At 38.6% G+C, this 27,358-nt stretch overlaps 1 protein-coding gene across 2 annotated transcripts in view; it reads left to right on the forward strand.

The window, feature by feature from the left end:
- The window catches only part of SMCHD1 (structural maintenance of chromosomes flexible hinge domain containing 1), a 90,691-nt gene that overhangs the window by 58,309 nt on the left and 5,024 nt on the right, over positions 1–27,358 (forward strand). The window contains exons 32-47 of one of the 2 annotated variants that reach the window (XM_077352659.1): positions 297–454; positions 2,492–2,604; positions 4,180–4,241; positions 6,093–6,180; positions 6,981–7,112; positions 8,396–8,548; positions 10,964–11,090; positions 11,289–11,408; positions 12,644–12,726; positions 14,060–14,182; positions 16,108–16,298; positions 17,377–17,486; positions 18,142–18,212; positions 20,181–20,352; positions 23,026–23,184; positions 24,546–24,663. In XM_077352659.1, coding sequence (XP_077208774.1) covers positions 297–454; positions 2,492–2,604; positions 4,180–4,241; positions 6,093–6,180; positions 6,981–7,112; positions 8,396–8,548; positions 10,964–11,090; positions 11,289–11,408; positions 12,644–12,726; positions 14,060–14,182; positions 16,108–16,298; positions 17,377–17,486; positions 18,142–18,212; positions 20,181–20,352; positions 23,026–23,184; positions 24,546–24,663 — 1,980 coding nt within the window. Of the gene's footprint in view, positions 1–296; positions 455–2,491; positions 2,605–4,179; positions 4,242–6,092; positions 6,181–6,980; positions 7,113–8,395; positions 8,549–10,963; positions 11,091–11,288; positions 11,409–12,643; positions 12,730–14,059; positions 14,183–16,107; positions 16,299–17,376; positions 17,487–18,141; positions 18,213–20,180; positions 20,353–23,025; positions 23,185–24,545; positions 24,664–27,358 lie in introns of both variants that reach the window. The other variant, XM_077352658.1, reaches the window with a different exon arrangement.

Raw genomic sequence — 27,358 nt, forward strand, 5'->3', positions numbered from 1 at the left:
TCGCACATAACAACAACAACAAGAGTGAAAAGTAACATGTACACCTGTTCAGTGTTCTTACATGAGATTTTTGTGCTTCAGTTTGGGAAGAGGGAAAGCAATATAGAGCTACTTCACAAAAAGGTTCCCAGAAATCAAATATGTTTCAAAGTGTCAATAGGATAATATGATATATATAAAATTGTTGGAGAATGTTTTTCTTTCCAGTATTAAAATATAATTGAAAAACTACTATTTGGAGTTGTTGAAATATTTCAGGAGAAGTATTGGAGTTTAACTACTACAGTTTGTTTCAGAGGAGAGCATGTGCTGCAGCTTCAAGCAACATACAACAAGACTATGTTAGAGTGCCCAGTAATCAAGTTAAACGTTCTTCCGGACCCGGATAAACCTGTATTCTTGAATGTCAAGTATGACAAGAAAGTTAGCTTTGCAGCTGGAAGTACCTTTCCTGGTAAATACTAATGGTTTGTTGATCCAGCTGCCCCCAAGGGGTTTACCAGTGTGGTTTGTTAGTTTGTCTGCTTTCATTGGGCAGTTGGAGTTCCATTCATCCTGCCCTTTAACTTTTTTTTCTAGTTTTAGAGAAAATTTTGTTGATTCTTTTTAAAGACATATGGAGAGATTATTTTAATATTTTTTGGGAACTTTATGAAGTTACATTGTAGGCAGCCCATCAACTTACTAGGGTATTGACTCTGCTTAGAATTGCACTGTTACATCTCCATCATTACATATATTGTAAAGTGAGTATGCAACCCCCTTCAATGAGCCAAACTTAGTTTTAATAATCTTTCAGCCATTGATATGAATCTATCAACATGACTCTTTCCTGCAGGTACATGAGAGATTTGAATCATGGTGAAGTGTAGGATGATCTAATTTAGTCTTTGAGAAGTTTCTTTTCCTATTCATAATTTATTTTTAAAAATCTTGCTGTGGGAGAAGTTACTCCTATTTTCAGAAGAATAAAAAAGCTAAAAAATGTTTTATTTCTAAAATTAACAAGCCAATCATTTTGGGTGTCTGTTTAGGAAACACTTTTATTCCCAAAAGTTTCAGGTCATCATTGTGATCATGCAATCTCACATGGGTACTGCACAGGCACAGGCTCAGCACAGAAGAAACTTCTAAAAGTTGGAGTGCTCTGCATACCTTTGCAATGAATTTTCCTACCTTTTTCCAGGCTCATTGTGGGATCAGGGAGCGGTTTCCCTCAACTTTTTCTCTTCTGCTGTGGAATTCTGTTTCTCAAACTCTTTAAAATTCTTTTTATGTAAGGGAAATTAATGAAAGAACTTTATTTTGGAGGCAGAAAGGAGGATAGACTATTTTTTCTCTTTTATACCATTATTCTTTAAAAAAAAAAGGAAGGTGTCTTGATTGATTCTAAAGCTCCTCAAGGCCTTGCCAATTCCAGCTCTTCAGCCTGACATTACAATATTTCTCTGGCAAGAAGGGCAAAGCTTCAGCTTAAAGATGGGATCCCCTTCTTCCCTTTGGTATGCTTAGTCTTATCCTCATTTTGGGCCATAGATGGAGGGAATTAATCTGGTACCACATCCATGGGGATCTTGGCAGATGTGACACTGAGCTCCACAAAACACCTCCTACCGTCCATGATATTCCTGTTTATTCCTCAACATGGAAACCATTAGTTTTATTACAAATAGCTCTGTCAGAAGTTAACCCTTCTATCACTTGTGAATGTGATCCAACAGATCACTTGGATATGCTTATGGAGTTCATTCTGAACCTGGCAATGTTATGGAGGACCCTCCAGAATATTCTTAATGAAAGACTTCCAGTTATATAACAAAGTGCTCATCAAAATTACACAGAAGCTTGAGGCAGAAATTTCCTGTGTAGTTCCTCAATGTAAGCACTATTCCAGGGAGTTGTTCTGGACTAGTAGCTTTCCAGACTATGGATGGTCTCTCAGGGGTTATGTATCTGTGGCAGAATTCAGTATTGTTTAGAACATATTTGAGGAAGTTTAAGAATCACAGCAAATAAAGAGTTGCCTTCTTTTTTTCACCTATCATCCTACAGGATAAGTTAGCTCTCTCCTCTCCCATGTGGGACTGCACTGTGACCACAACAATGAAAATATGGCTGCACTGACTTGTAATTGATGTTCATTGCGTGGTCACCATTGCAATCAAACATCCCTTCTTCCTGCTGTTCTGTGAGCATTCTTCTGGGACATGGTAATACACTTTCATGTTGTGACATCAAGGAACTTTGAGAATCTATTCCTTGTTATTTCCTCCTGGAAAAGGCAGGTACATTTGATGTGGGAGGAGATGAGTATTCTGTGTGCTTTTCAGAACTCTTCCACAGCCAGCCCACACATGCACAGTACCCATGTGTGACAGCACGGGAGCCTTCTCAATGAATATCAGTTAAAAGTAATTGCAACCATGTTTTTTGAAATATTAAATGGAACTTCATGAGGGGATAAACATCTTTTCCTCTATTTTTCCAACAGATTTCATGGTCAGTGTTATTTCTGAAGATGATAACATTATTAAAAATATAAATTCTGGAAGAATTTCTATGAAAATATGGGAAGGGGACAATAGTGAAACCCAGTTATCAAATGTAAGTAACATGCAATATTGGTATTTTACAGAATGGAGTAAATGATTTACTGATGACTGGCATGTAGGTCCTGCTTAAACTTTACAGGGCTCCTTTTTTCACGGAGTAAGCTCACTACACAGTACTGGATAGTTTTTCAAATGTGATAGCAGATATCCAAAATGAAAGATATGTTATAATACGGTGTGTCACAAATGTAGCTGCAAAGAGTGTAGTAGGGATAGATGCTTCCAAGAGTCACACATCATGGAAGTTAACATGCAAGTACAAGGAATTTGCAATTGTAATTCCATGACCCGAAAAGAACATAGAGTTAACACACTCAGATATATGAACTCAGGGGAGTACACACAGTAGTTTTATTTGTACATTAAGCTATAGAGTTCCAGATCACAAGAAGAATAATCACAGTAGAGAGTCCCTGTTCTATACAGTAGCGATCACCAACCTGTGGGCTGCGGAACACATGTGGTCATTCGACTAATTGGAGGTGGGCCACGTAGGACGCCTTCCACCCCCCCCGGCCCTTTACTTCATCCCCCCAGCCCTTTACTTCATCCCCCCCGGCCCTTTACAACACACTTCGGGTGTCATTGTCTCCCATCACTCCCAGATGGGACTGTCTCGTTGCAGAGAAACAAGCTCAGGGTTCCCACTGATTTGTCATTGTCATGAGTTAAAATTTCCATGAAAATAAAATGTTCCTTATGTTCATTGTTGTGGCGTATCTGTATCTTATTTTGAAGGGATGTTTAAACATTACCATAGCGATCAGAGAGCATTAGGGCAGTGGTTGAGAGTAGAGGAGTAAACTACCCCCCCCCTACCGGGCCTCAGTAAAAGGCGTTGAGTGGTCCCTGGTGAGTGGTCCCCGGTGATAAAAAGGTTGGGGACCACAGCTATACAGCATTTGTCAAAGCATGTGGGTTTTAAGCAAGAAGTGACATCTGTTTTAACAGAGTTCATTGTGTCTCTTCATAAGAGCAATGTGTTTTCATCTTCATGGCTTCTGTACTGTCTCAAACAGGACTGCACGATTGCAGGCCAACTGCAGAGAAAAGCTTCCAAGTAGGCTTCTGCACCAGGAGCCAGATCTGGATGGATTCGGCACCCATTAAAGTCAATGGTGCCATTGACTTTAATGGGAATTCTGGCATTCCTGCCTTTCCCAAGGCCTGGGGGGCAGGTACAGCCTCCAGATTTTCAGGGTATCTCCAGGAGGCTCTTCCCTGACTCCCCTCCGAATTTCACAATGATTGGACCATGAGGACCACTTACTCAGATACAATATCATAGAATAAAAATAATCAGTTCAGACTTATAAAATCAAATAAATACATTTGTATTTCTTCCCTGGCACATATTTTTTGAGGCAATGCATTTGTTATGTGAAAATCAAAGACTTTTGAAGTAAGAGTGATGACAATAATTGAGTAGCTCATGTTGGACTATCTTTATGGGGTTCTTAGCTTTAGCTTAGTTTTCTTTGCAATCTTGTTTTGATATATAGCTTATCTATAACTGTTTCAAAGTCAAAGTATTTAAATATTTATATGCTTTAAATCTCTTTTTAAGGTTACAACATTTGGCTGTACCAAAATGAAGGATGACAAGGATGAGGGCTTTTTTTACTTCAGGTATGCAGGCTCAACAGTTCTTTAGTTCCAATGAAATTTTGAATGTGTTATTCCTAGAGGGAAAAGAAACAAAACTATAGGGTAGACCAAATGTTATTTTGGAAAGTGATTTTGGCATCTGATTAATTAGTACTTGGGCAAACTGAAGTTTTCTTTCTCCCCACAAATTATGATTCTAAGCCAGAATAAAACCTTAGTAGAATCCTGACGTGACGGAGAGAACAAGCAAAAATGTTTGTGCAATTAGATGCTATACCAAACTGGAGTTAGATTTAGGGATCTGCACCCAGAAAAAAAATCAGTACTTCACAGATTTGGGTTTTCTGGTCCAGTACAATTTGAATTGGACAAATTGGTTGACCAGTTAAAGTTTGTCCGATTCGGGGAAACCTGAACCAATTTAACTAGATTAGCCACCAAACAACTTATCCTGCACCAAGGTGAAACCTCGCTGGGATGAACTATTTGGCAGCTGAGGGGATATTTAAAGAGGCATAGGTCCCTTTAAATGCCCCCAGCCAGCTCTTCCCAGACAACCCAGGCTGGGTGGAGGGAAAGGACCCTGTCACAAGCAGCTCACTCAAAAGGAGAGTGTTTAGTGTACTCTTTAAACCTTCCCTTCACACAGCCTTTGCAGCTGAAGAGAGAAGGCTCTCGGCAGCCTCAGAAGGCTATGCCAGGGGAAAAGATGCCATCAAACAGTTCACCCAAAGGCAGAGGTGTTTGGTGGGCTCTTTAAACCTTCCCCCTATTCAGACTTCTGAAGCTGCAGAGAGGAAAAGACCCCACCAGGATCCTGCCCCAGAGAAAAAAATGTTTGGCAGTCCTTTTAAGCCTGGGGGGGGGGGCACAGCCTTATGAAACTGCAGAGAGAAGGCTCTCTGCAGTCTCAGAGGGCTGTGTGGGACCCTGCGCCGCCCCACCTGATCCCAGCTCCCCCCTCCAGACCCTTCCTAGGCAGCAGAGATTGATACTTTGCTGCCTGGGAAGGATCTTAGAACAGCCATTTAAAGAACCTCCCCCCCAAAGCTGATTTGTTAGGGTCAGCTCTTTGATGGCTCTTCCCTCACCCCATCCCACCCCACCTCAATCCTTCTCAGGCAGCAGAGATTGAGCCTCCGCTGCCTGGGAAAGGTTTGAGTGGAGTAAGAGGCATTTAAAGAGCTGCCAAATAGCTGATTATCAGGATCAGCTATTTGGCAGTTCCTTGCAATAATGAATCAAATCAGCCAAATCATGTCTGAATCATTTTTGGGCTTCTGTGATTAGGCTGCTTTAGACTGATGGGATTTTTGATGCAGTTTGAATAAGTCTGAAAATATCCAAATTAGTATTGATTTGGGTACTTTTCAGCTTATCCAAGCCAAATTGCCTATGACTAGTTAGACTGAAGACTTCTGGAAACAGAACCATTGAATTTTAGTGCACCGTGTACAGCCTGGGAGAGGGAGAAAGTATGTCAGCACATTCAATAGCTATATCCATGTACATTGTGAGCAAACATAGATACAGCCTGAGTCTAGTTGAGTGTGTTATTTAATTGTATATTACTTTACTGAAAATGCTACACATAAAGTAAGCTTTGAGTTAGATGGCAGTAATTTCCCAGAACATTTGGAATCTATGTGAGGGGGGAAGGAGGAGAAAGGTTGGGTATATTTAACAAAAGTGATGTTTGAAGCACATGACACTTAAAGCTTTTCAGTACACAGAGTGCTGCTTTTTATCAGATGAAACAATAAACATAATTCATAGGGGGAAGATAAAATGCTTCATTTAATAGCCAAGAGAATTAGTGGATGTCAATACTTAGTTGCAATTTCTCACTAAAGTTCAATATTTGACATTTAGGGACAAAATGGTTCCAGAGCAAGTGGGCACATACAGCATCCAGTTTGCTTTTGCCATTGACAAAATGAACATACTTAGCAGCGAACAGGTTTGCTTTTCAAATAACGTGTAAAATTGTGTAAAAGTTATTTTGTTATAGATGATGTTTTTCTTGTTTACATGATGATAGAAATTTTTTGCCAGTTTATAAGCAAACATTGATATTGTTGATGTGGAACACATCTAATGCTGGGTTTGAGCTTGGAGTTTAACAGAAGTAGAAAACAGATGTTACATCAATCCGTTCCACCTCCTCTATAAGCGCGGCATAAGAGGAAGGGTGAAAATAACATCTGCTTAAACATGGATTAGTCACATGTTTTTTAATGAGTGAGACATCTCCGAGTTTTATAGTACTTAGCATCTCCTATGTTTGTTTCTGCTCTAACATCCCACATGATTCAATGGTTAAAAACTGGTAACACTCCAGATGGCATTCCAAAGAAGCTGATGCTTCTCCGTAGACCCAAATGTTAACCTTTCATAGGGTTAAGACGAAAGCGATACTACACATTCTTGACAAAAGATACCTTGCTTGTTATGAAAGAAATAAGAGAACAAATGTAGAAGTTGACGTAATGGTTCTGAGTTATAAATATTGCTGAAGTATCTTTTGCCATATTCGTGTCCGATCCATATGGTTGTCAGCTACCACCAATGACACAGAAACCAAACACCACCACAACTAAATATGAGTTAGGTTAGTGTTTATATTTAAGGCTGTCCTTCAGTTTTTACCTTTTACTAGGTTGCTTCTGTTTAATTGCTGTTGATCACTGTTCATTTAGGAATAAGAAGAAAACAAATAGAAATGGAGTCTGCATGTGCTTATGATATTTTTTTCTCAAGATTATAGTTGAAGTATTGCCTAATGAACCAGCACAATTGATGCCACTAACTCTGCCACATACTCCTGTAGTCTCTAATGTTGACTCTGTTGCCAGCCGGACGCTTGTCAAGGACTTGAGCCTCATTATAGTGGTAATTAGTGATTAATTTGCATTGTAAGCATTTAAGACAAGGTGCTGTAAATAGTTAATTGTTGTTACTTTTACTGTTTTCCTTCCAGCTGGTTACTTCATTTTTATTCTGAACGAAGATGCACAAATGAGTTATTCCACTTATAAATGCAGCCATAATAGTAGCAATAAGCCGTTAGGTTATTCCTTCTGAATGTTATCATTAAATTCTAAATGTCCAATCTACTGGGGGGATTATTTTTGCTGTGCCCCACAATTGCCCTGTAATTAATAAAATCTCAAAAATGTTCATATTTAAATCAATATGCTTCAGCTTTACAAATGGCCAGAATATGTTAGCCTTGAAGAGACAACTGAATTTTTGTATTTTCTAGTTTGCAGACTGTTGCAAATTTTTCATTCAGTTTGATATATCATGTCTGCCAGTTATCTGAAAGAGCTATTTAATCAGTCTCACTTATTAATGCTCCTATTTAATAATTCAAGTTGTAGTAGCTTTGACATAATCTTGCATAATATAATAGTTTGATATACTACCACATCTATGCATCTGTATCTGTGCAGGTAAAGTATGCCACATTAATGCAACACTCAAGTGAGAAGATATGCAATAAGATATGCTAAAAATTAAAACTGGTGTTTCAAGTTAATTGATATTAATATTTAAAAAGAGAGGGGACTGTTTTTTCAGAGTTACTTGTTCAGAAAATGCCTTTACAGGTCCCCTGAATTTCTCTTTGAATTGCCCTGACTAAATAAGCAGTGTCCCCCAATTTTCCTTTTGAAAAGTTGGGTCCAGTTGCTAAATTGGATTTTGAATTCAGCAATTCAAAGACTGTTTTGCAGTAACTACTCTTGGACATTTCCAAGATGCATTCATATCTTATCATATTTGGGCTATTCCAAAATGTGTGTGTTACATGCTGTCAAATTGCTTCTGACATTGCAACCCTATGGTTTAATTACTTCCAGAATGTCCTATTGTTAACAGCCTTGCTCAGACCTTGCATACTGAGGGCTGTGGCTTTCTTGACTGAGTCCATCCATCTCATGTTGGATCTTCCTCTTTCCTGCTGCCAACTTTTCCTAGCATTCCAATGACTCTTGCCTTCCCATCATATGACCAAAATATTTAGCTTCTAAGGACAATTCAGGTTTGATGTGAAAACAAATTGTGTACACACAGAATAAGTAAATGTACTGTGTTCAGCCTTAAAATATATTGTGATTAAGAATCACTTTAAATATTTAATTTTGTTGTTTGTTTGTTTTTTTTAATTTAAGGATAAATACAAAAACTGTACTGGGAGTGACTTAGATGGAACAATCATTGCTAAAATTGAAAGCTCCAGTGGAAAAGATGCAGATATTCCACTATTTCAGGGTAAAACTAGTACAGTTGAGTTTCCATTTCACAAAGGAATTGTTGAAATCGAGGTAAGTCTTCCATCGGATTATGTTTTTATTGTTTTACTGTGAGCCGCCTTGGGCTGGCAGTTTCCGGGAAGGTGGGACATACATACATACGTACGTATGTACATAGAAGATAACAATCAGTTTAAGTTTCTAAGATTTTCAAAATTGCTAGTTTTGTATCATATTTACACCTGTATCACTTCTTAGTTTTTCCTCTAAATTATCAATTTTCCTTTATTCACTTGAAATAAAAGTATATTTACCTTTTGAAAAGATGTTGTATTTATTTATAAATTTCTGTGTTACTTTGTTCTTAAAATGTCTAAAATAGTTTACAGAAAACTAAAAAAATTATTGAAGTTAAAAAAGCAAACTGAAAAAACATGTGCCTCAGGCTGGGCTTTTCAGGGTATAAGCTGCAAACTGAAGGCCAAAAGGTCCTTAAGAATATAGGAGGAGCCCTGCTGGATCAGACCAGTAGTCCATCTAGTCCAGCATTCTGTCTCTCACAGTGGCCAAATGTTTCCTCTAAACAGTCTACAACAGGGCATAGAGGCCAAATCCTCTCCCTGATGTTGCCTCCTGGCTATGGAATTCAGAAGAATTCAGAAGTGCATCTTAATATGGTCCTTAGAATATGGTCCTTAGAATGCCAGATCCTGAAGATGAAACTCAAATACTTTGGCCACCTCATGAGAAGGAAGGACTCCTTAGAGAAGAGCCTAATAATGGGAGCGATTGAGGGCAAAAGAAGAAGGGGACGACAGAGAATGAGGTGGCTGGATGGAGTCACTTAGGCCCATTATGCATGGCCGCCGAAACGGCAATTTCAGGTCACATGGAAAATGTGGAGAGGGAAGAAGCGAAGCAAACCGCTTATGCATGGGACGGAATGCAATGGCGGCAAAACCCAGAGTAACCGATTATGCACGCGGTGACCCCGGCACCACTTCTGGTTGTGCCCTGGTCACCCGGAAGCTGTGCTTTCTTCCGCGTTTCACTAACACGGTTTTTTTGGCGACATGCACCGAATCTGGGGCCGGTTGCAGCCGGCTCCATGCGTTACCGGCTCCATGCGTTATTTAGTCACCACCATTCCACCCCGAATGTGCGCTATCCCCCCGTGCATAATGGGCCCTAAGCAGTCAGTGCTAGCTTAAATGGACTCCGGGGAGTGGTAGAGAACAGGAAGGCCTGGAGGATCATTGTCCATGGGGTCACGGTGGTTCGGACACGACTTCGCACCTAACAACAACAATATGGAGGTTCCCCTTAATCACCATGGCTATTAGCCATTGATAGACTTGTCCTCCATTAATCTAAGGCCTGTTTAAAACTGTTTATTCCTGTGGCCATCATGACATCCTCTAGCAGCGAATTCCACATGTTAATCATTCTCTGTGTAAAGTAGTATTTCCTTTCATCCATCCTAAGCCTACTGCCCAATAGTTTCATTGGATGTCCCTGAGCTCTAGTATCTTGGCTCCTTTTTTCTCTTCCTCAGCTTGTGCCTCTTGTCACACCCAGTCCAAATAACTGCTGACAGAGAAGAAACAAGCAAAGCTTAGGTTGACGTTGCTAGCAAGCTAACAGGATCTTTCTTACTTCCTCCTCTGTCAACTTATTATTCATTGTTTTTTATTTATTATATTATTAGATTTTTATACCAAACATCCTGGTTGCCCAGTATATAGGGAGATATACTAGAAATACCTCTTACTGAAATCATTGGTACTTAAAAGCACACATACTGTTCGTTCATGCTGAGTATTTGCAAACTGGCAATATTTATATCAGTGTTTCAAATGAGAATTTCCTCTTCTATCACTTAGGAGCACCATTGATCCCTTGGGATCTACTGGCTGATTCCATGGTAACAGCAGTAGTTTTAACTTAACCTTGGGAGTTTCTCATGCTATATTTATCACTTGGGTTACTTCAGTGTTGTTCCATAGTATTCTTAAGTAAAAACTATCAAGGAATAATAATTAACATTTTATCAAGAGCATGTGCAAGGTACACCTTTTCTGAATTGTGTCTTAATATGTGTTTATGACTGGGGAAGGGAATGGCAAACCACCCCGTATTGAGTGTGCCATGAAAACTCTAGAGGGCGTCTCCCCAAGGGTCAGACATGACTCGGTGCTTGCAGAGGGGATACCTTTACCTTTACCTTTACCTTTATGTGTTTATAGGAGATTCAGTAAAAATATGATGTGCTTTGGGAAGATGAAGCTGCTCTTCTATTCCTTAAATTGCAGGATAAATTAGATTAATGGTAGGAGCTATCAAGGAGTGTTTTTAACAAATTTTTAAAAATTGTTTAGCATTTTTATTTATTGAGGCATTGCAAAATACTTATTGCAACAAGTGTGATTTGATGAACATTATTAAATGTTTGATAATATGATGTAAATGGTTTTATTTGTTTTGCAGGCTCTCGTCCTGGCAGAAAATAGTCCAGGGAGAGATAGTACTGAATATATTCTTGTGTTTGAACCAGTCATACCAACTTTGAAAAGATATTTGGAACCTTACTACCTTCCTTTCATGTTTTACAATGGTTAGCTTTGTTTTGTTAATATTTTTTGTTAATATTTTTCTGAGCTGTAAAATTTCTGTCTTCCATCATAATGTTTATAAAGATTTTTTTCTTACCACCTCTTAATTAACTATCATTGCATCATTTAATTTTGTATATTGTGATGTTTAGCTAAAATACTGGACTCTGTTGTACTAAAATATCTCAATTTCTCTGTAGATTTTAAGATGCAACAGCAGATGGCAACACTTACAAAACAGAGAGACAATCTAGCTCAGTCCATAAACGCCTACAGGAAATGGTTTGATACTGCTAATCAACTTCTGTCCGAAATAAAATGTAAGTAATGTAAGAATATTGCTGTTCATATATTTTTTTATTATAGACCACCATTTTCATACATGGAATTATGTATTTTCACATCTCCCCTGAAGTGTCTTTGTACTCAACCTAAGGCCACTGCCGGAGAGTGCAGTGAGAGAGGGAAGTGAGCAAAATCAGCTTTCAGAACTGGGACAGGGTGATTTTGCCCAGTTGCTCACTTCATTGCAGCCACATACATTCCACCCAACATATTAATTTTTTTTTCTGCCTTGGTCCCATGACTACAATATTTGTGTCCAGGCGTTAAAATGGAAGGGAATATGAGGAAAATTTGCTGACAGCTCATTGGATACCGTCCAGTGTTCTGGCAGCCAGTTCTGTTACTGAAGTTGGGGGGGAAATTTCAAGCACAAAGGTTCACTGGTGACTTCATGCTAACCTTTCTCTGTGTTATTTACCAATATACTAAATCATATGGATAAATTAAGCCGTGTAAATTGGGCCCCCACTGAATATATGAACTATCCAAGGTGTAAGCTTTCATATGCACGTGAAATGAGAGTGACCGAGAGGGGCAGCATAGAAATCGATGAATAAATATATAAGTAGAGAACTTAAGGAAGATGGTTACCAGATGAGGAAGAAGAAGAGCTGGTTCTTATATGCCACTTTTCTCTACCCAACGGAGGCTCAAAGCAGCTTACAGTCACCTTCCCTTTCCTCTCCCCACAACAGACACCCTGTGGGGTGGGTGAGGCTGAGAGAGCCCTGATATCACTGCTCGGTCAGAACAGTTTTACCAGTGCTGTGGCAAGCCCAAGGTCACCCAGCTGGCTGCACATGGGGGAGTGCACAATCGAACCCGGCATGCCAGATTAGAAGTCCGCATTCCTAACCACTACACCAAACTGGCTAAAAAAAGATAAAAGGGGTATCTTCCTTATCCTGTGTACTAATCCATGACCTACTCTCTACCCATGTATGTGGTCTTGTAACTGCTGTGGTCATGAAAGCTCTCATCTTGAATAAAATGTTTTTGGTTTTTAAAGCTGCCATTGGACTCAAACTTTGTTCTGCTACACAGCTACCCCCTTGAATCTATCTGTATGCCCTATTGCCATGGAATGGATTTTGTTATTTGATCTGAGCTATAAATTGCCACTTGGTATTGGTTTCATTAGGTAAGGAATATTTGAAGTTATCCTCTATCCAGCCTTAACTAATGTCCACTGATTTATATGTTGTTTCAGGTCAGGCTCAGGAAGCTAAAACAAAAGAAGCCCATCTGAAGGCTGAACTGAAAAAAGAGCAGATTGAGCTACCACAGACAAATGTTGTATGGCTACTTTTCTTCTTAGTGATCAAAACATTTTACAGAGTACTAATAAAGATATTGTGTTAAGTTATGGTCATACCAAAGTTTTAAATGAAGTATGTTTTTTAAAAACATACAGACCTTTACTTCATGACTAGTTAGGTAATCTAACAAACTTGGAGGAAGAGCTTGAAATAATACCTCTGATCCTCCAGACCCCTCTTTTCTCTTTAAAACCTTTAAAACTTCATCTTCTTTCCTTTTCCAGTCCATGCTGCAAAATGGCAGCATAGGCTCAAGACCTAATTTATCAAAATGGGCACTGCAGAGAGATATCTTGATGACAGTCTTTTTGTCCAGTATTGTATCCTGCCAAATACAGTTGATTTGTTAGTTCATATCACTACAAATGACAAAAAGGAATGTTTTGCAGTAACTTGTTTGAGGGATTTCTGTGTTAAGGGTAGCGCAAACAGATATCTGTCCACATGATAACTTTCCTCCAAAGAGTTTACCACAAGGTGCAACTTCAACACAAGGCCATTGTCACGTGTAAAGCAGGAGGGAGAGTACTTTCACTTGAGGCATACCAGAACATGCCTGTCTATGATTCCAGTAACTGGCAGTTTGCCAGCATATACCCTGGTAACTTCCAGATTCTTGTATTAATTGCAAATGAACAGTGCTTTGAAGCTGCCACGAATCGATATTTAAGCTATCTAATTAAGTAATTTTTTTATATCCATGATGGAAAAATCGCAATTAAACTTGTAGTTATTTGGAAATGTCAGAATCCATTTTCTTTCTTACAACTATAACATTATTTGACATTTTAAAAGTTTGGGTCCAGTGGTACCTTAAAGTTCTATTCAGGTTTGTTGGTCTTAAAGGTGCCATGGGCCTCAAACTTTGTTCTGCTGTTTCAGACTAACACAGCTACTCACATGAATCTATTATTTAACATAGCATTTCATATACAAATAAAATAAGGGGGTTGCACTATCTGCAAATTAATTTTATTCTGCAGTTTTTGCAAATTTTATTCTTCTGGTTGAATTAACCAGTATACAGAGTATATATATGTTTTCTTGATAGCTGAGTCATTCATTTTGTTTAAGTGAAGCCCATTATGCATGGCAGCCGAAACAGCTATTTCGGCCACATGGAAAACGGGGGGGGGGGGGGAGCGAAGCAAACCGCTTATGCACGGGATGGGACGCAATGGCGGCAAAACCCAGAGAAGGTGGAATAAGATCTTGCTTGAGCATGTGATTAGACTCATTACAACTAGGCTTTTTTTAAGTACCTGTAATACTAGTAAAATATATATTTTTACTGTCTTAATTTTCAGCTACAATACATTGACTGTCTTCTGAAACAGAAGAAAACTGAGCAGGAAAAAATTAAAAAGCAACCTAGAAGAACATGTGAAATTCCCAACTATTCTAAAGGCAGCCAAGATGTTTTAGGCAAAGTAAGCATATCTTAATTCTGTACAGAGCAATTAATATTTCTACCTACCTGCCTGTATCTTTGTTTGCCCTGACCTGGGTAGCCTGGGCTAACCTTTTCTCACTAGATCTTGAAAACCAAGTAGGGTTGGACCTGTCTAGTATATGGATGGGAGACCTCCAAGGAATACCAATGTTGTGATAGGGAGGCAGCCCATGCCAAACCATCTCTGAGTGTCTCTTTCTTAAAAACCCAACGGGGTTGCAAAGTGTGTAGATATTTACAAATGTTCTTTGTAGTATTCCGTTACTTATTTTTGGAAAATGTGAGGACTTGATTCCCTTCACATATCCTCCTCACAAGATAAATTCAAATTACTGAGTGGCCAGATAATTATTTAGAAACTTGCCTAAAAATTCTTGGTGAATTCTCTGTAGGCTGACTACCTGTGAAGTACATTATACCAGTGATTAAAAGTATAGTCCCACCTTCCTCAAATGTTTTTTGGAGGTACACTTCAATTTTCTCCTGCCTTGGTAATTAAGACAAAATAATGTTGGCTGCTTGTGATACCCAAGAAGACCGAAGAACAAACAATAACTTTATTTCCCTTTGAGGTGAAAGAATAGTGACAGTGTTAAAGGTTAAAGTTTATACATTTGTAGCAATACATCAGATTTTCAGACTGAAGAAATGGTTTCATTTTAAATAATCCTTTCAGAAAGAAAAAAAACAAAACTTGCCAAACTAGTTAAGAAATTGCCCTTAGGTTTCTCAGTTAGGTTTTACTGCAGCTTAATAACCCACAGCCCTCACGTTTGCTGGTTAGCACCCGCCTGCATAGGAAAGCTAAGTTCTAGCAGTTGACAACCAGTGTGTGCTCCCCTTGGCAATCACACTCAATCATCTGATTCTGTCTGAAGACCAGACTGTGAGATAGAGCTTTCTGTAATACAAGCAAGGTTAAAGGAGAATTGGCAGTTTTATAAAAGGGACTTGGCCCTGTCTGTCACATACCTCTTTTCCTATTCACGTTTTTTCCTTAAATTCATACCACCAAAGTGTTTCTAACAAAATAAGAAAATAGCTTGTTTGCAATTCATAGAGAAAGATCTTGCACATCTACATAAAGATTCATTAAACATATATTTTGCAGTTTTTTTATTGAAATGGTTGCACACATTACACTGCATAAAAACATAATACAAAGAAAAGGGGGTGTAAGGGTGGTTTCAACAATCCATAAAAAGCATAAAGATACATCTTGCCTTATAACTTTTAATTTCAGTGCATAATAAATCAGTAACAGTTTAACAAATTTATTTGTGCATAATGTATTAGTTTTGTTAATAAGGTTAGATTCTGAGTACTAATAAAACAGTATTTTCTAGAAAAGGAGTTTGTTTTGTTCCAGGATACCACAATAACCATTTTAGCAACTGTAGGCTACATAAAGACTGATTCAGAATCTGAAGCAACAACCAATCTTTTTTGAATAGCCTTACACAATTATCTTAGGGTACGGTGGTATATTATTGCATATCAACTGAATAACTTTTTGCCAAAATACATTAAGTTTTGGACATATCTGCATTTTGCCATACTTTTTATTACCAGCATTAAAGAACCATTGTTGGAAACGCTGCCATTAACATTGCAAGGGTAGTTCTGCATTGTTGTCATGTCCATTAATGGATAATGCAGATCATGGCCTCTGTGTTTAATCACTTTCCTGTGCAGCTTTTTGCCCCCTTTTAAGGTATGAAAAAGTGCGGGGGCGGGGGGAGGTGCAGGGGTTTCAGCAGTCCTAACAAAGATAATCATGAATCAAGGCTGAAGCTGAAATCCCATCCTTCAGTCTGGACTGAACGTGGAGGAGCATTCTTGGCCTGATAGTTGGAAAACTTTGACCTGCTCAGCTTTGTTGTTTTAAATTTTATGTACCAGGTTGCACACTTAGCACAGATTGAAGAGAATGAAGCAGCAAAGGTTATCTCATGGCATTTGGCAAGTGACATGGACTGTGTAGTCACTCTGACAACTGCTGCTGCTCGTCGTATCTTTGATGAAACTCAGGGCCGTCAGCAGGTATTGCCTCTTGACTCTATTTACAAGAAGAATCTTCCAGACTGGAAAAGGTAAAATGTTCTTTGTCATCATTTAAATAATTTTTTATGTTTAAGAATCAATTTTAATGAACATTTCAGTTCTCTTTTTAGTAAGTTTTATGTGAGTGAGAAATTGCATTATATGTGTCTTTTATAGATTGACAGCCCAATCCTGTCCATATTTACCCAGTACATACTGCACTATAAACATGCATAAGATTTGAGTTTAGTTCTGCAAATACTCTTCCAAGCATATACTTTCAACCTAGGTTCTTACAGAGCCAAGCTAGACAAAGTGGTACCAGATACATCTATTTACATAGGCATGGGTTCTTTTTAAACAGTAAAAGAGATGCTCTGCTGAAATGTGTAGAACTTTTGCATCTGCACCATTTTTGAGCAAAGGAATAATGTAAGGGGAAGAGCTAACTGCCTCCCCACCCCACTGTCCATGTCCCTGTTTCATCTCAGAACCACTGTGACTGCTTGGGCATTGAGGGATTTGATCATGGATCCCTAACATCATGAAATTTGGCTCTCAGACATACAGGAACTAGTGATGGCGTAGTGTTCTCATGCACAGAGATAGTTCTGTACTATAAGTGGCTTTGAAAGGTTTTGGTTCCTATATGAGTCTCAAATTATTCAGTAAATACCAAATCTACTCTATGTACTGTGTGGTTAGGAATCAAAAAGGTTCTCTTCTATGAACACTACTGAAAAGAAAAGAAATTGCTCAAGAACAGTTTTTGGAAGATTGCACCCATGAGGTCTGATAGTGATATGTTATGCAACTTAATCAGTTTTTCCTCATGTGGTTTTAGTTAGCATGCTGAGTATTGTATCTCTACTTGCTAATTCACAGCAGAATGTCCAGATGATGGTGAAATACTCCATGGCATTATATTTAGTAAACAGTCTATGAAGGAAGGCCCATAAAGACTGGTAAATGTACAATAAACGTGTTGATGCCACTGTGGTATTTCTTTCAATAATATTTCATCTACTTAATGGTGTTCTTTAAGATGCCACAAGACTATCTGCAGTCTTGAGTGCAACAAATTATGACATCTATCCCTCTGTAACCTTTAAACTTCTTTTCAATCAGGCCTTTACCTCACTTGCGAAATGGAAGGAACTGTTTCAATCCTCTTGGAAATCCAGTGTTTGCCAGAGACTTGCTAAAATTTCCAAAACACCAAGAAAACTGCCAGACAGGTAAATCGTTATGGAGAGAGACTTGAAATCATATTACACGCAAATGATACACATTTTTCTGGATTTGAAATCTTATAATATAAAAAGATACAGGGAGAAAAGTCTAGCACATTTTAATGTATTTTTAATTTACTACAATTATGGAATATTAGGGCAAAATATGTAAACAGAAATGTGACTATTAACACAGGGGTCCGCTTTACATATTGAATGATACAAGCCTCTAATGTCTGCAGTGAAAGGTAAAAATATACCTAATGATATTTTAATATTTGATGGGAGTTGTTGCTAGGCAATTAATAATCAACAAATCTTTGGAAATAGTATCCTTTCTTGGTGATTAATTTACAGAGCTGATAGTTAAACCAGATATTTAGATAATAATTTGACTCATACTTTCTGGCATTAAGTAGAAAATAGGATTCTCTTTAGGCTATAATCACTTTGGAATTTCATTCATTAGTATTTCTTAATAATATATTTATCATGGTTGTTCCCATGTGGTATTTGGGGGGGATATTGTCCATTCTTGTTTGAAGTTCTATTGAAATACTATGTCAAGATGTCATGTATTGATGTAAATGTAAAAAGTGGGCTATATAATGGTTGATAGCATGGTATTTTATTATTGAAATCTCACTGTTTAACTTTGCAGTGTTTGGATTGATCTTAGGAGATACTATTCTTGTTGACAGTTTGGATGCTGCCAATCATTACAGAAAAGAGGTATGTACCCCAACTTCATAAGGGTTTGTTTGTGCCTGTTTCATTGTGCAAGGGATTGAGACATGAGGATTCAGTCATACTATCACAAAATATATTGGCTTAAGTCTAAGAGCCACAATAGTACTTGGCCAGTTTTATCCAGTTTTACAGTGTTTTAGAGGTTGCCTTGAAGTTTTAAGTGCTGGTAGATAAAGTTTCACATTTGGGAAGGAGCTTTTGAAAATATGGGTCATGCCTAGTCATCATCATCATCAGAAATAGTTAAATCCTTCCTTTGTATTTTCCAAGCTTTGGTTTTAGCATTCTGATCTAGGCAGAAATGCTTATATAAGTCAAATCTGAATGTAGGGATTTCAATTTCTATGGAATAAGGCCTGATGGATGCAGATCATGAGCAAACCACTTCCATATATATACATGTCAGTCTGTTGCAGCCAAAACAGCATATAATCTTGTTTATTTATTAATTAAATTTCTATACTTCCCTTCCCGAGACTTAAGATTTTATCTTGTCAATGGGAAGAAGAAGAGTTGGTTCTTATATGCCACTTTTCTCTACCTGAAGGAGGCTTAAAGTGGCTTCTAATCGGCTTCCCATTCCTCTCTCCACAACAGACAGCCTGTGAGGGAGGTGAGGTTGAGAGAGCGCTGATATCACTGCTGGGTCAGAACAGTTTTATCAGTGCCGTGGCGAGACCAAGGTCACCCAGCTGGCTGCATCTGGAGGAATGCAGAATCGAACCCGGTGTGCCAGATTAGAAGTCCATGCTCCTAACCACTATACCAAACTGGGAAGGTGTTTAAAGGGGCTGCAATCTCTTTAGATATCTTTCAGCTTCAGCAATCTGGCAGCCCAGTTTATAGTCAGCTGAAAAAATATCCAGTACATGGGTATCTTTAAATTCAGATATACTAAATGCACGCCTGTACTCATTACTATCTCTGCTGTATGAGACTCAATTTCAGACATTCTAATTAACTTTTCTTTATCAAATGCATTATCAAATCATAACCTTGTTATCAAGATCGCACCCTCTCTTTTTCAATATTTTAAAAATTAATATTAAAAATTATTTAAACTAAAGCATATAAAATAAACAGTTCAATAAAAACATACAGACATATAGCATTTCATTAGAGGGTATATAGAGTCCTCCAGCAGATTTTTCCCAAGAACTACAAGGTGGCTTCTTCAGATGAAGTCTTTGGCAGAAACCTTCCTGGAGGGGACTTGCTTTGGGGATCTGCCTTTGTAAATACCAGTGTTTGAAGGATGTTTTCCCAGTCCTGGTTGAGAAAAAGAAGTTTTGTTTGCCATCCTAAGAATACTTCTTTGAGGTGTAAGCCCCATTGAATAAAAAGGGGACATTTTCAAAGTTTGCTTAGAATCTCTCCCTTACAATGTCATTCTAAGCATCCTTCTAAATTAATTAAACTGAGTGGGTTTAGAAGACTGCAGTTGTTTAGAATTACACTGTCAGTCTCTCACCTGTAAATTATTCCTCTGTTCTTGTTTCTTATTGTCCCTGAGAAGGTACTTTCTGGCTTCGATCCAGGGATGTGCAACTGAGAACATTAACTGATTCATGCAGTTTTTCTGGTACAAAATATCATGCAACAGTCAGCACTTTCCTCCCTCTTATATTATTCAGAAGTTGTTTGCACATAACATCTTACAGCAGCAAAAAATGTAAATAGGTATGCTGTAAGTTTGATTTAGCATAATCAACTACTGTGCTATTTTTCTTGCATTTCTAGAACAAAACCAGAAATTTTGTTCTGGATCCATCCCCCTGATTGGAAGAGCATCTTGGAAATATGAAAGAAAGCTTCCAGTTTTCCTGATTTGTGGGATGCATAACTTACTCCAAGCTTTCTTTTTAAAGTAACAAACGTTGATTTAAGACTTCCTACATTATAAATATATTACATATATAAAATATTATTTCTATTTATTTTTTTATATAGGTTGTTAAACTTGCTAACTGTCCAACTTTGCTGACAAGAGAAGGAGACAGAATTCGCAGCAATGGAAAATTTGGAGGCCTTCAAAATAAAGCTCCTCCCATGGATAAACTTAGAGGAATGATATTTGGAGCACCTCTGCCAGAATATTACTACAATCTTTCCCAACAGATAGGTGTGTTCTAAATATAATATAGAGCTTTATGTTAAGTTTTTACTAGGTTTGGTAACAAACGGCATTTTTGCAGTTTGGTTTGTGGTTTGTGGCTGAACCACAAACTTACTGACCAGTTCACAAACCGAACAGATTTGTATTGGTTCATGAGCCATTTAAAGTTAAAACCCTTGCTTTCTGCTCCCTGTGAAAAGTGGCAGGGAGCAGAAAGCAGGGATTTAAATGGCTTCAAGCTGTTTTTCATGAAGATCAGAAAGCATTGGGTTCAACCATTTAAACACGTTTTCTGCTCTCCACAAACCACCACAAACTGCATCACAATTCATGGAAGTTTGTGGTGGCTCTTCAGTTTACAAACATTTCTTCATGAATCATAAACTGGCCAGAATTCATGATAAACTTTAGTTCATCAGCTCATTCATGCCCATCACTAGTTTTTACCCACCTAAAATTCATTTAGAATATTTTAATTACAGTGTTCTAATATTATTAGTTAACTCTGTCTGATGTATCTAATGGCAATAGGCATTTGATCCTGTAACTTTTTGACATCTGTTTGGATCTGTGCTCCTGCCCTTCTTGTAAGGGGAGTTTGTTGGACTCCTCCAACTACCGTCCCATCTCACATTTGGTGTTTCTGATTAAGGTGATTGAACAGGCAGCTGCAGATCAATTTCAAGCATTCTTGGAGGAAGTATTGGCCCTGGACCAATTCCAGTCTGGTTTCCTGCCTGGCTGTAGGGTAGAAACAGCTTTAGTCACCCTTACAGATTACCTCTGGAGGCAGCTAGACTGAAACAGATCAGCACTGTTTGTGTTACTAGATCTCATGGCAGCATTTGACAGTCGATCACAAGCTTTTGGCTCATCACCTTGCTGACGGGATATGGGGATCAGCCTAGCAGTGGCTGATCTCCTTTCTACAGGGTTGGGGATAGAGGGTAGCTATCTGTCTACTATATCATTCAACATCAATATGTGTCCTCTTGCACAGGTATGGGTAGAGTGCCATCAGTATGCTGATAACACCAAGCTTGGTTGTTGATGGGTGATCAGATGGATGTCTGGAAACTATATTGGCTTCCTCCGTCTCCTTGGCTCCCCCACTCCCATTTAGACCATCCCCAGTTTAGTTAGCCTGTCAGAGGGTCTTTAAGACAGTGCAAGGAGGAGTATTGTTTTTAACTGTGCTATTATTATTATTATAAACCTCCCCAAGCCTGCTTGCAGGGAGAAGCAGTACAGAAATTTAATTAAGACAAATGAATCACATTAATTCTGATCGTTAGCATGATCTTTGCATTACCCTATTGGCTTTCAATTGTTTATTTTGATTTGTTGGATTTGTACCATACAACACTTCTGTGTGTAATCTAAGAAAATATTTGAATGATTTCAGATACTTGGAAAACATGTGTTCTTTCATGTGCTTCAGCATCTATTCTTATTCTCCTCCCAGTGCAGAGCAACACTGCTGAACTATAGGGCTTTCATTACCCTGTGGTGCACACTGCTTTGGTTTAGAACTACATGAAGCTGTTAGTTTAGTCTTAAGCCTGAATGTTATAGGGCAGGAAGAGGTGATATTTTCATTTTCCTTTCCTGCACAGTATGGAAGAGTTTGGGCGGATAGGGGCTAGCAGCTGTTAAGTTCTTCTTGTGTATTGTCCTAATTATTGCTTTCTACCCCCCCCCCCCAATTTTGAGCTTCAGTGTCCTTAGGAGTAGCATTTTGGTCTTGGAAAGGTGGGATTAAAATTGATGTCATGAACCCCGGTTCATGCCCCCTCTCTCAATATGTTTTCCCTGGTGCTCTCCAGGTCAGGTATCATAAAACTATAACTCCTTACTTAGTTCCTGGCTTCCTCTGCATTCCACTGAAGTTTTAAGCGGGACCCGTTATCTGATTTCAGCATCCTTACCAGGCTCGTGGAGACGAAACAGATCAAATTAAAACAGTTCTCCCTGTGTTTTTGTAAAGTACACTGAATTCTAGGGGATTGATTGGCTGTTTTGCCAAAGGATTATCATTGGCTGTATTTGGTTGTGACACAATCTACTGATGTAGCAGAATTGATTTTGGCTATCATGTATCTTTTTCCCTATCATGTAAGAAGATCATAGTCTCACGCCCTGAATAAATCTTTGTTGGTCTTAAAGGTGCTACTGGACTCTGATTTAATAGTTCAGATCAAAGCGAAGCCATCTTGCCTGGCTGGGAAACCTTTCACCTCTTTGTATCGTTTGCTCTCCCACAAAAGACCAAAGCCCCCCTCCCTTATTGGGTCATCCCTATAAGTATCACCTAATGTTTATTGTGCCTTTGTCTCGCCAAGACCTTGTCTCAATGGGTCTTGGCATGTATCAGTATTTTGTATCATCTGTTCAATAAAGCTCTTCTTTGGATTTTCACCTTCCTTGAAATCTTGGATGTCTCTTTATCATGGACCTTACTAACTGGGCTTTGCCTGATCCCTGACAATTGAGAGGTTATGTGCTATGCACCCTCTCTGCTCCCATTACTCTTCCCACTCTGCTTGTCTATGAAATGATCCTTATGAGAACACAGAACATTTGTTTGTTATGCTCTATTGTTCTTCAACCATTTGTTCTAGAGTAGGAATAATTCATAAACAGTGTGCAATTATATCAAACTGTTCTTTTGCCTTTCAGAACTCCTTCAACAGTACCAAGCAGCAGTTCTCAGACTTAATAAAGTGAATGCAGAACTTGAAAATCAAGAGCAGTCATTAAATACTCCAGAAAAACAAAACAAGAAAAAAGAATTTGCTGAGAAAGAGAAGAAACTCAAGTTAATAGAAGGACGAATAGGTATGTCACATATCCATGCATATTTCATGAAGAAAAAAGTTGACTATAAATATATTTCTTTAATTTTGCTCCTTTTCATGCTGTAGGTTAAGCTCATAATAGAATTCACTTTATTAATGCATTTAATGTTACCTTTCCTATGTTTGTTGTGTTTTATACATTAAGGTTCAACCATTCCATTTTCAAGGTATCAAATGTTATGATCATAAAAACATACCAAAATCTGAGCCATATTGGGAGGGCCATATAGAAATGTAATGAATAGTAGTACCAAAAATCATCCAGCAGTCATCTTCAAAAACATACATATTGGGGATTCTGTTAGCTTTTAATGGTTTCAATAAAAGCAATAAATATACAGTAAAATAGTGAATTTCTGAATTTTCCTCCATAATATGTCTATAGATATTTCCTTAAATGTACAAAATGTTTATTTTCCAAAAAAAATGACTAATGTGCAGATTTTTTTTCACTATATGAATGTATAATATATGAGTGTGTGTGTATACACATTCACATTGTGTTTGTGATATTAAATGTCTTAACTTTAATTATCACTCCAACTATTTGTAAAATGGTTGCCCTTTTGCAGAAACCCATAGTCCTAAATGTAAGGTAGGAGAGAGTAGTAGAAGTTTCTTTTGATTGCAGAAAATAATACTGGTATTTTAAAACAGATCTCTAACTCACTCTCTTTCTCCCCCGCCCCCTCTCAGCAAGGATCAGGGGTTGTTTTTTGGGGGGTTTTGGTTTTTAATATGATCAGGCAACTGAGAGCTGCTGCATTTTAGTCACTAGAGGATCAGACTGAATCTCACTTGACTTTAGTTCAGGTATCTACTCTGCCATAATGTTCACTGGATGATCTTGGACTAATCCCCAATTCCTTATTCAACCTTATCTACATCATGGGATTGTTATGAGGATAAAATGGAGAATCTGAGTACTATGTAAACTGCCTGGAGATCCTGGGAGGAATGAAAGGATGAAAATGAAGTAGAAAGGCAGATAATGGTAGAAACCACTGCATAGCCTTGAGCCTCTCAGCCAGGGGGGACGTGGAGTTCAACCTGTTAAGTGAAACAAGTAACCTGCTGCTTGCTTCTTTTCATTTTGGGGCTTACAAGGGAAGAAGCTTGGGCTCAGGATATACATAGAGTAGAACAAAAATTACTACCCCTGAGTTTAGTTTCATCAACACTTGCCTCATCAGGTATTTCTGGTGCATAATATTCTAAAAACCAAATATTTTTTGTAGGTTGCAAAATCTTTTAAACTATTACATGTATATATTTGAGCCTTTATTTCTGAATGTGTAATTACTAGCATTAAAATAACATCCGTATTTATGATCACCATAGGTATGACCCCAAGAAGTCGATGCAGCAAATCACCACTTCGATCAGAAGTGTTTGACATGAATGACAGTCCCATTCCTCCAAAACGAATGCGGAGAGAAATAGTAAAAACGTTGCACAGGTTGGTTACTCAGATCCATATTGAATTCAAAAAAGGGGGGTGTTATGGATTTTCTTGTATAGTGAGTATTCTTGAAGACCATTTGTGCCAGCAATGGAGGCAGAACAATTCTGCATTATTATTGTTGTTGTTGTTATGTTATTCATAAAATATGTATTGAACCTATAGGAATTTATTACTTTTTGTTTGACTGCACAGTCATTCTAGGTATTATAACATTATTTATGGGTTGACATCCAGGTCCATAATACTGATGATATTCTGTCATATTCTTTGTAGTTATATCAGTGATAGCACAGGCATAACATAATCACAGTTTTATGCATTAAATTCAACAGCAGAATACAGTTAGAAACAAAAAACAATGTAGGCTTGCTGAAGGGAGCTGCCACATGATGCATGCATACTTTTCACCAATCAGTGGAAAACTCCTAAACCAACCAATGAGTCAACAGCTTCAATCTCTGGAGCCAGTTGCCCAGCAGTGAAGATTTTGTGTAGGTGATCACAGTGGCTTTTTGGTCCCTTACTCTTGGGAAGTGATTGTTGCACTGTTGTGAAGATTTCTGTTGGCAAAGTACCTGATTCCCCTGATAGAGTTTGCACCTCTTACTAGCTGCCTTTCAGCCACAGGTTTAGAGAAATGATTCTTTGATCTTTCTTCAAAAATGGGAGACATCCCATTAGTTGCTGAGCTACCAACACAGGATGTTTTCACCTTTTCTATCCAATGCTTGGGGCTTAGAGATGATTAGTGGGGAGGTCATAATGATATGTTCTGAGTGCTGTACCTGCCCTCCTCCTTTGCAATGAGACATAATAACGCTCCAGTGAATGGCTGCCTCTTCAGCTGGAATCTCCCATCGCCTAACAGTCTGAGGTTTGCATACAGAATATAGAAATGTCACAGAGGATGAGTCTACACTGACAGCATAAATAACATCACACACACACACACATACACACACAATGTTCTGACTTTTTTGCAGGAGAAAGGAGCTAAGCATAAGGAAAGATAAAATTTACAGTACCAAGCTGGCTGATAACACATTGGAAAAAAGCAGTGTGGTGGAAAATGGGCTGTAAGTTTGGTGACTATAAGACAAGGGTCCTACTAAGGCAGAATATAAATATTTTAATAAAATTTTAGATAGAAAATGAAGCAATGGAACTAGAAACCGAAGCATCCTATTTATATAGCAACTTCCTTAATCATAGAACTGCAAGACTCAGGATGAGGCACTTTGTAGTTTACCATGAACCCAAGATCAGGACTTTGTAGTTTACCATAAACATTCCAACTTTTCCCCCTCTAGAGATATCACCTACTTAGTTGCACAAGGACCCTGTGTGTGGCCATTGCTCCAGGGCTTAGCATGTAAAACTATCCCAAATTCAATACCTGGCTGTATTTCCCCAGGAGAAAGGCTGCACAAGGGAATGGGAATGCCTGAAAATAAAGTGACTAACACATGGAATTTTACTCTTACATGTCCCAGAATACCTTCCATTTTATTTGGTCCCCTTCATTTTGTTCTGCCATACAGACAGCAATGGTGAAAACCTCTGTGGTGCAGTAGTTAGACTGTGGAGTCCAAGATTCCAATGTAAACTCAGCCTTGAAGCCATGGACCAACTGAGTGTTGCCCTGAATCTGTCACTCATACAGGAAAATAGAATAGTGGTAGGGACAGCCATGCATGCTTCTCTGAGCTCCTTGGAAGAAGGGCAGGATAAAAGTGTGATATGCTAGTGTTCATAATCCTTAGTTTTTATATATGGACATGCTGCATGTTGCATGTTCTGATATGTGAGCTGTGCTTTCTGACTGAATGTCCATACTATGGCTGTTGTTGTTGTTGTTGTTAATAATAATAGGTGGCCCTGGCCAGCACTTAGAAGGGCAACCTCCAAGTGGTACCAGGGCAGACAAAAACCACATATGAATGTCTCTTGTCAGGCTGGCAGACAAGAGGCATTTGTATGTAGTTTATCTGCCCTGTTATTCCTTGGAGCTCACCCTTCTAAGTGCTAGCCAGGGCCAACTATGCATACTATTGATGATGTAATGTGGTGACTGGCTCCATTGAGTAGTCAGAATCAGAGGACGTAGTACTTCTGGAGGAGGGCAGGCATTCTCCATCAACTTTAGTTAGGGCTGCCAGGCCCAGCCTTTTAATGTTTTCTCCCAGTGCCACTTAGAGCAGTGATGCACAAAGGAGCCTGGCCCAACCAGTCATGCCCCTCCAATCAGCACTAGGATTTGTGAAATTTGTCATCTTCTGGCAATGAGAGAGGGTGTATCCCTTTCTCTTCCCACCTCCCTGCCAGGCTTTACTAATGAGAAAGACGCTTTTCCTCCTCATTTCCAGGTTTTCCTTTTCAGTTTGCTTCTTGCATAAAGAACTGTCCAACTGTCCACTGAAGCACATGCTACAGTCCTTTTCCCACCTTAGCTTGGTAAGTTGTGCTGGTCATAGATTTTTCTGACCAGCAGCATTGTGGCACATTAGGATAAAAGCCTTTGGGGCAGCACTATTTTAGACCCGGGCATGAAGTGTTCAAGGGTGGTTTGAATCAGAGGGGGTGGATGGCAACAGCGGCAACGGTACTTTTCCTTTAACAAGTGTGTGACCATTGTACAGTGTGTGAGAATGTCCATGCAGCTGTTTTGGCTCTTGAAAACATTTGAGGC

This window comes from Paroedura picta, chromosome 9 (genome assembly GCF_049243985.1).
Source record: "Paroedura picta isolate Pp20150507F chromosome 9, Ppicta_v3.0, whole genome shotgun sequence".
NCBI classification, from domain to species: Eukaryota; Metazoa; Chordata; class Lepidosauria; order Squamata; family Gekkonidae; genus Paroedura; species Paroedura picta.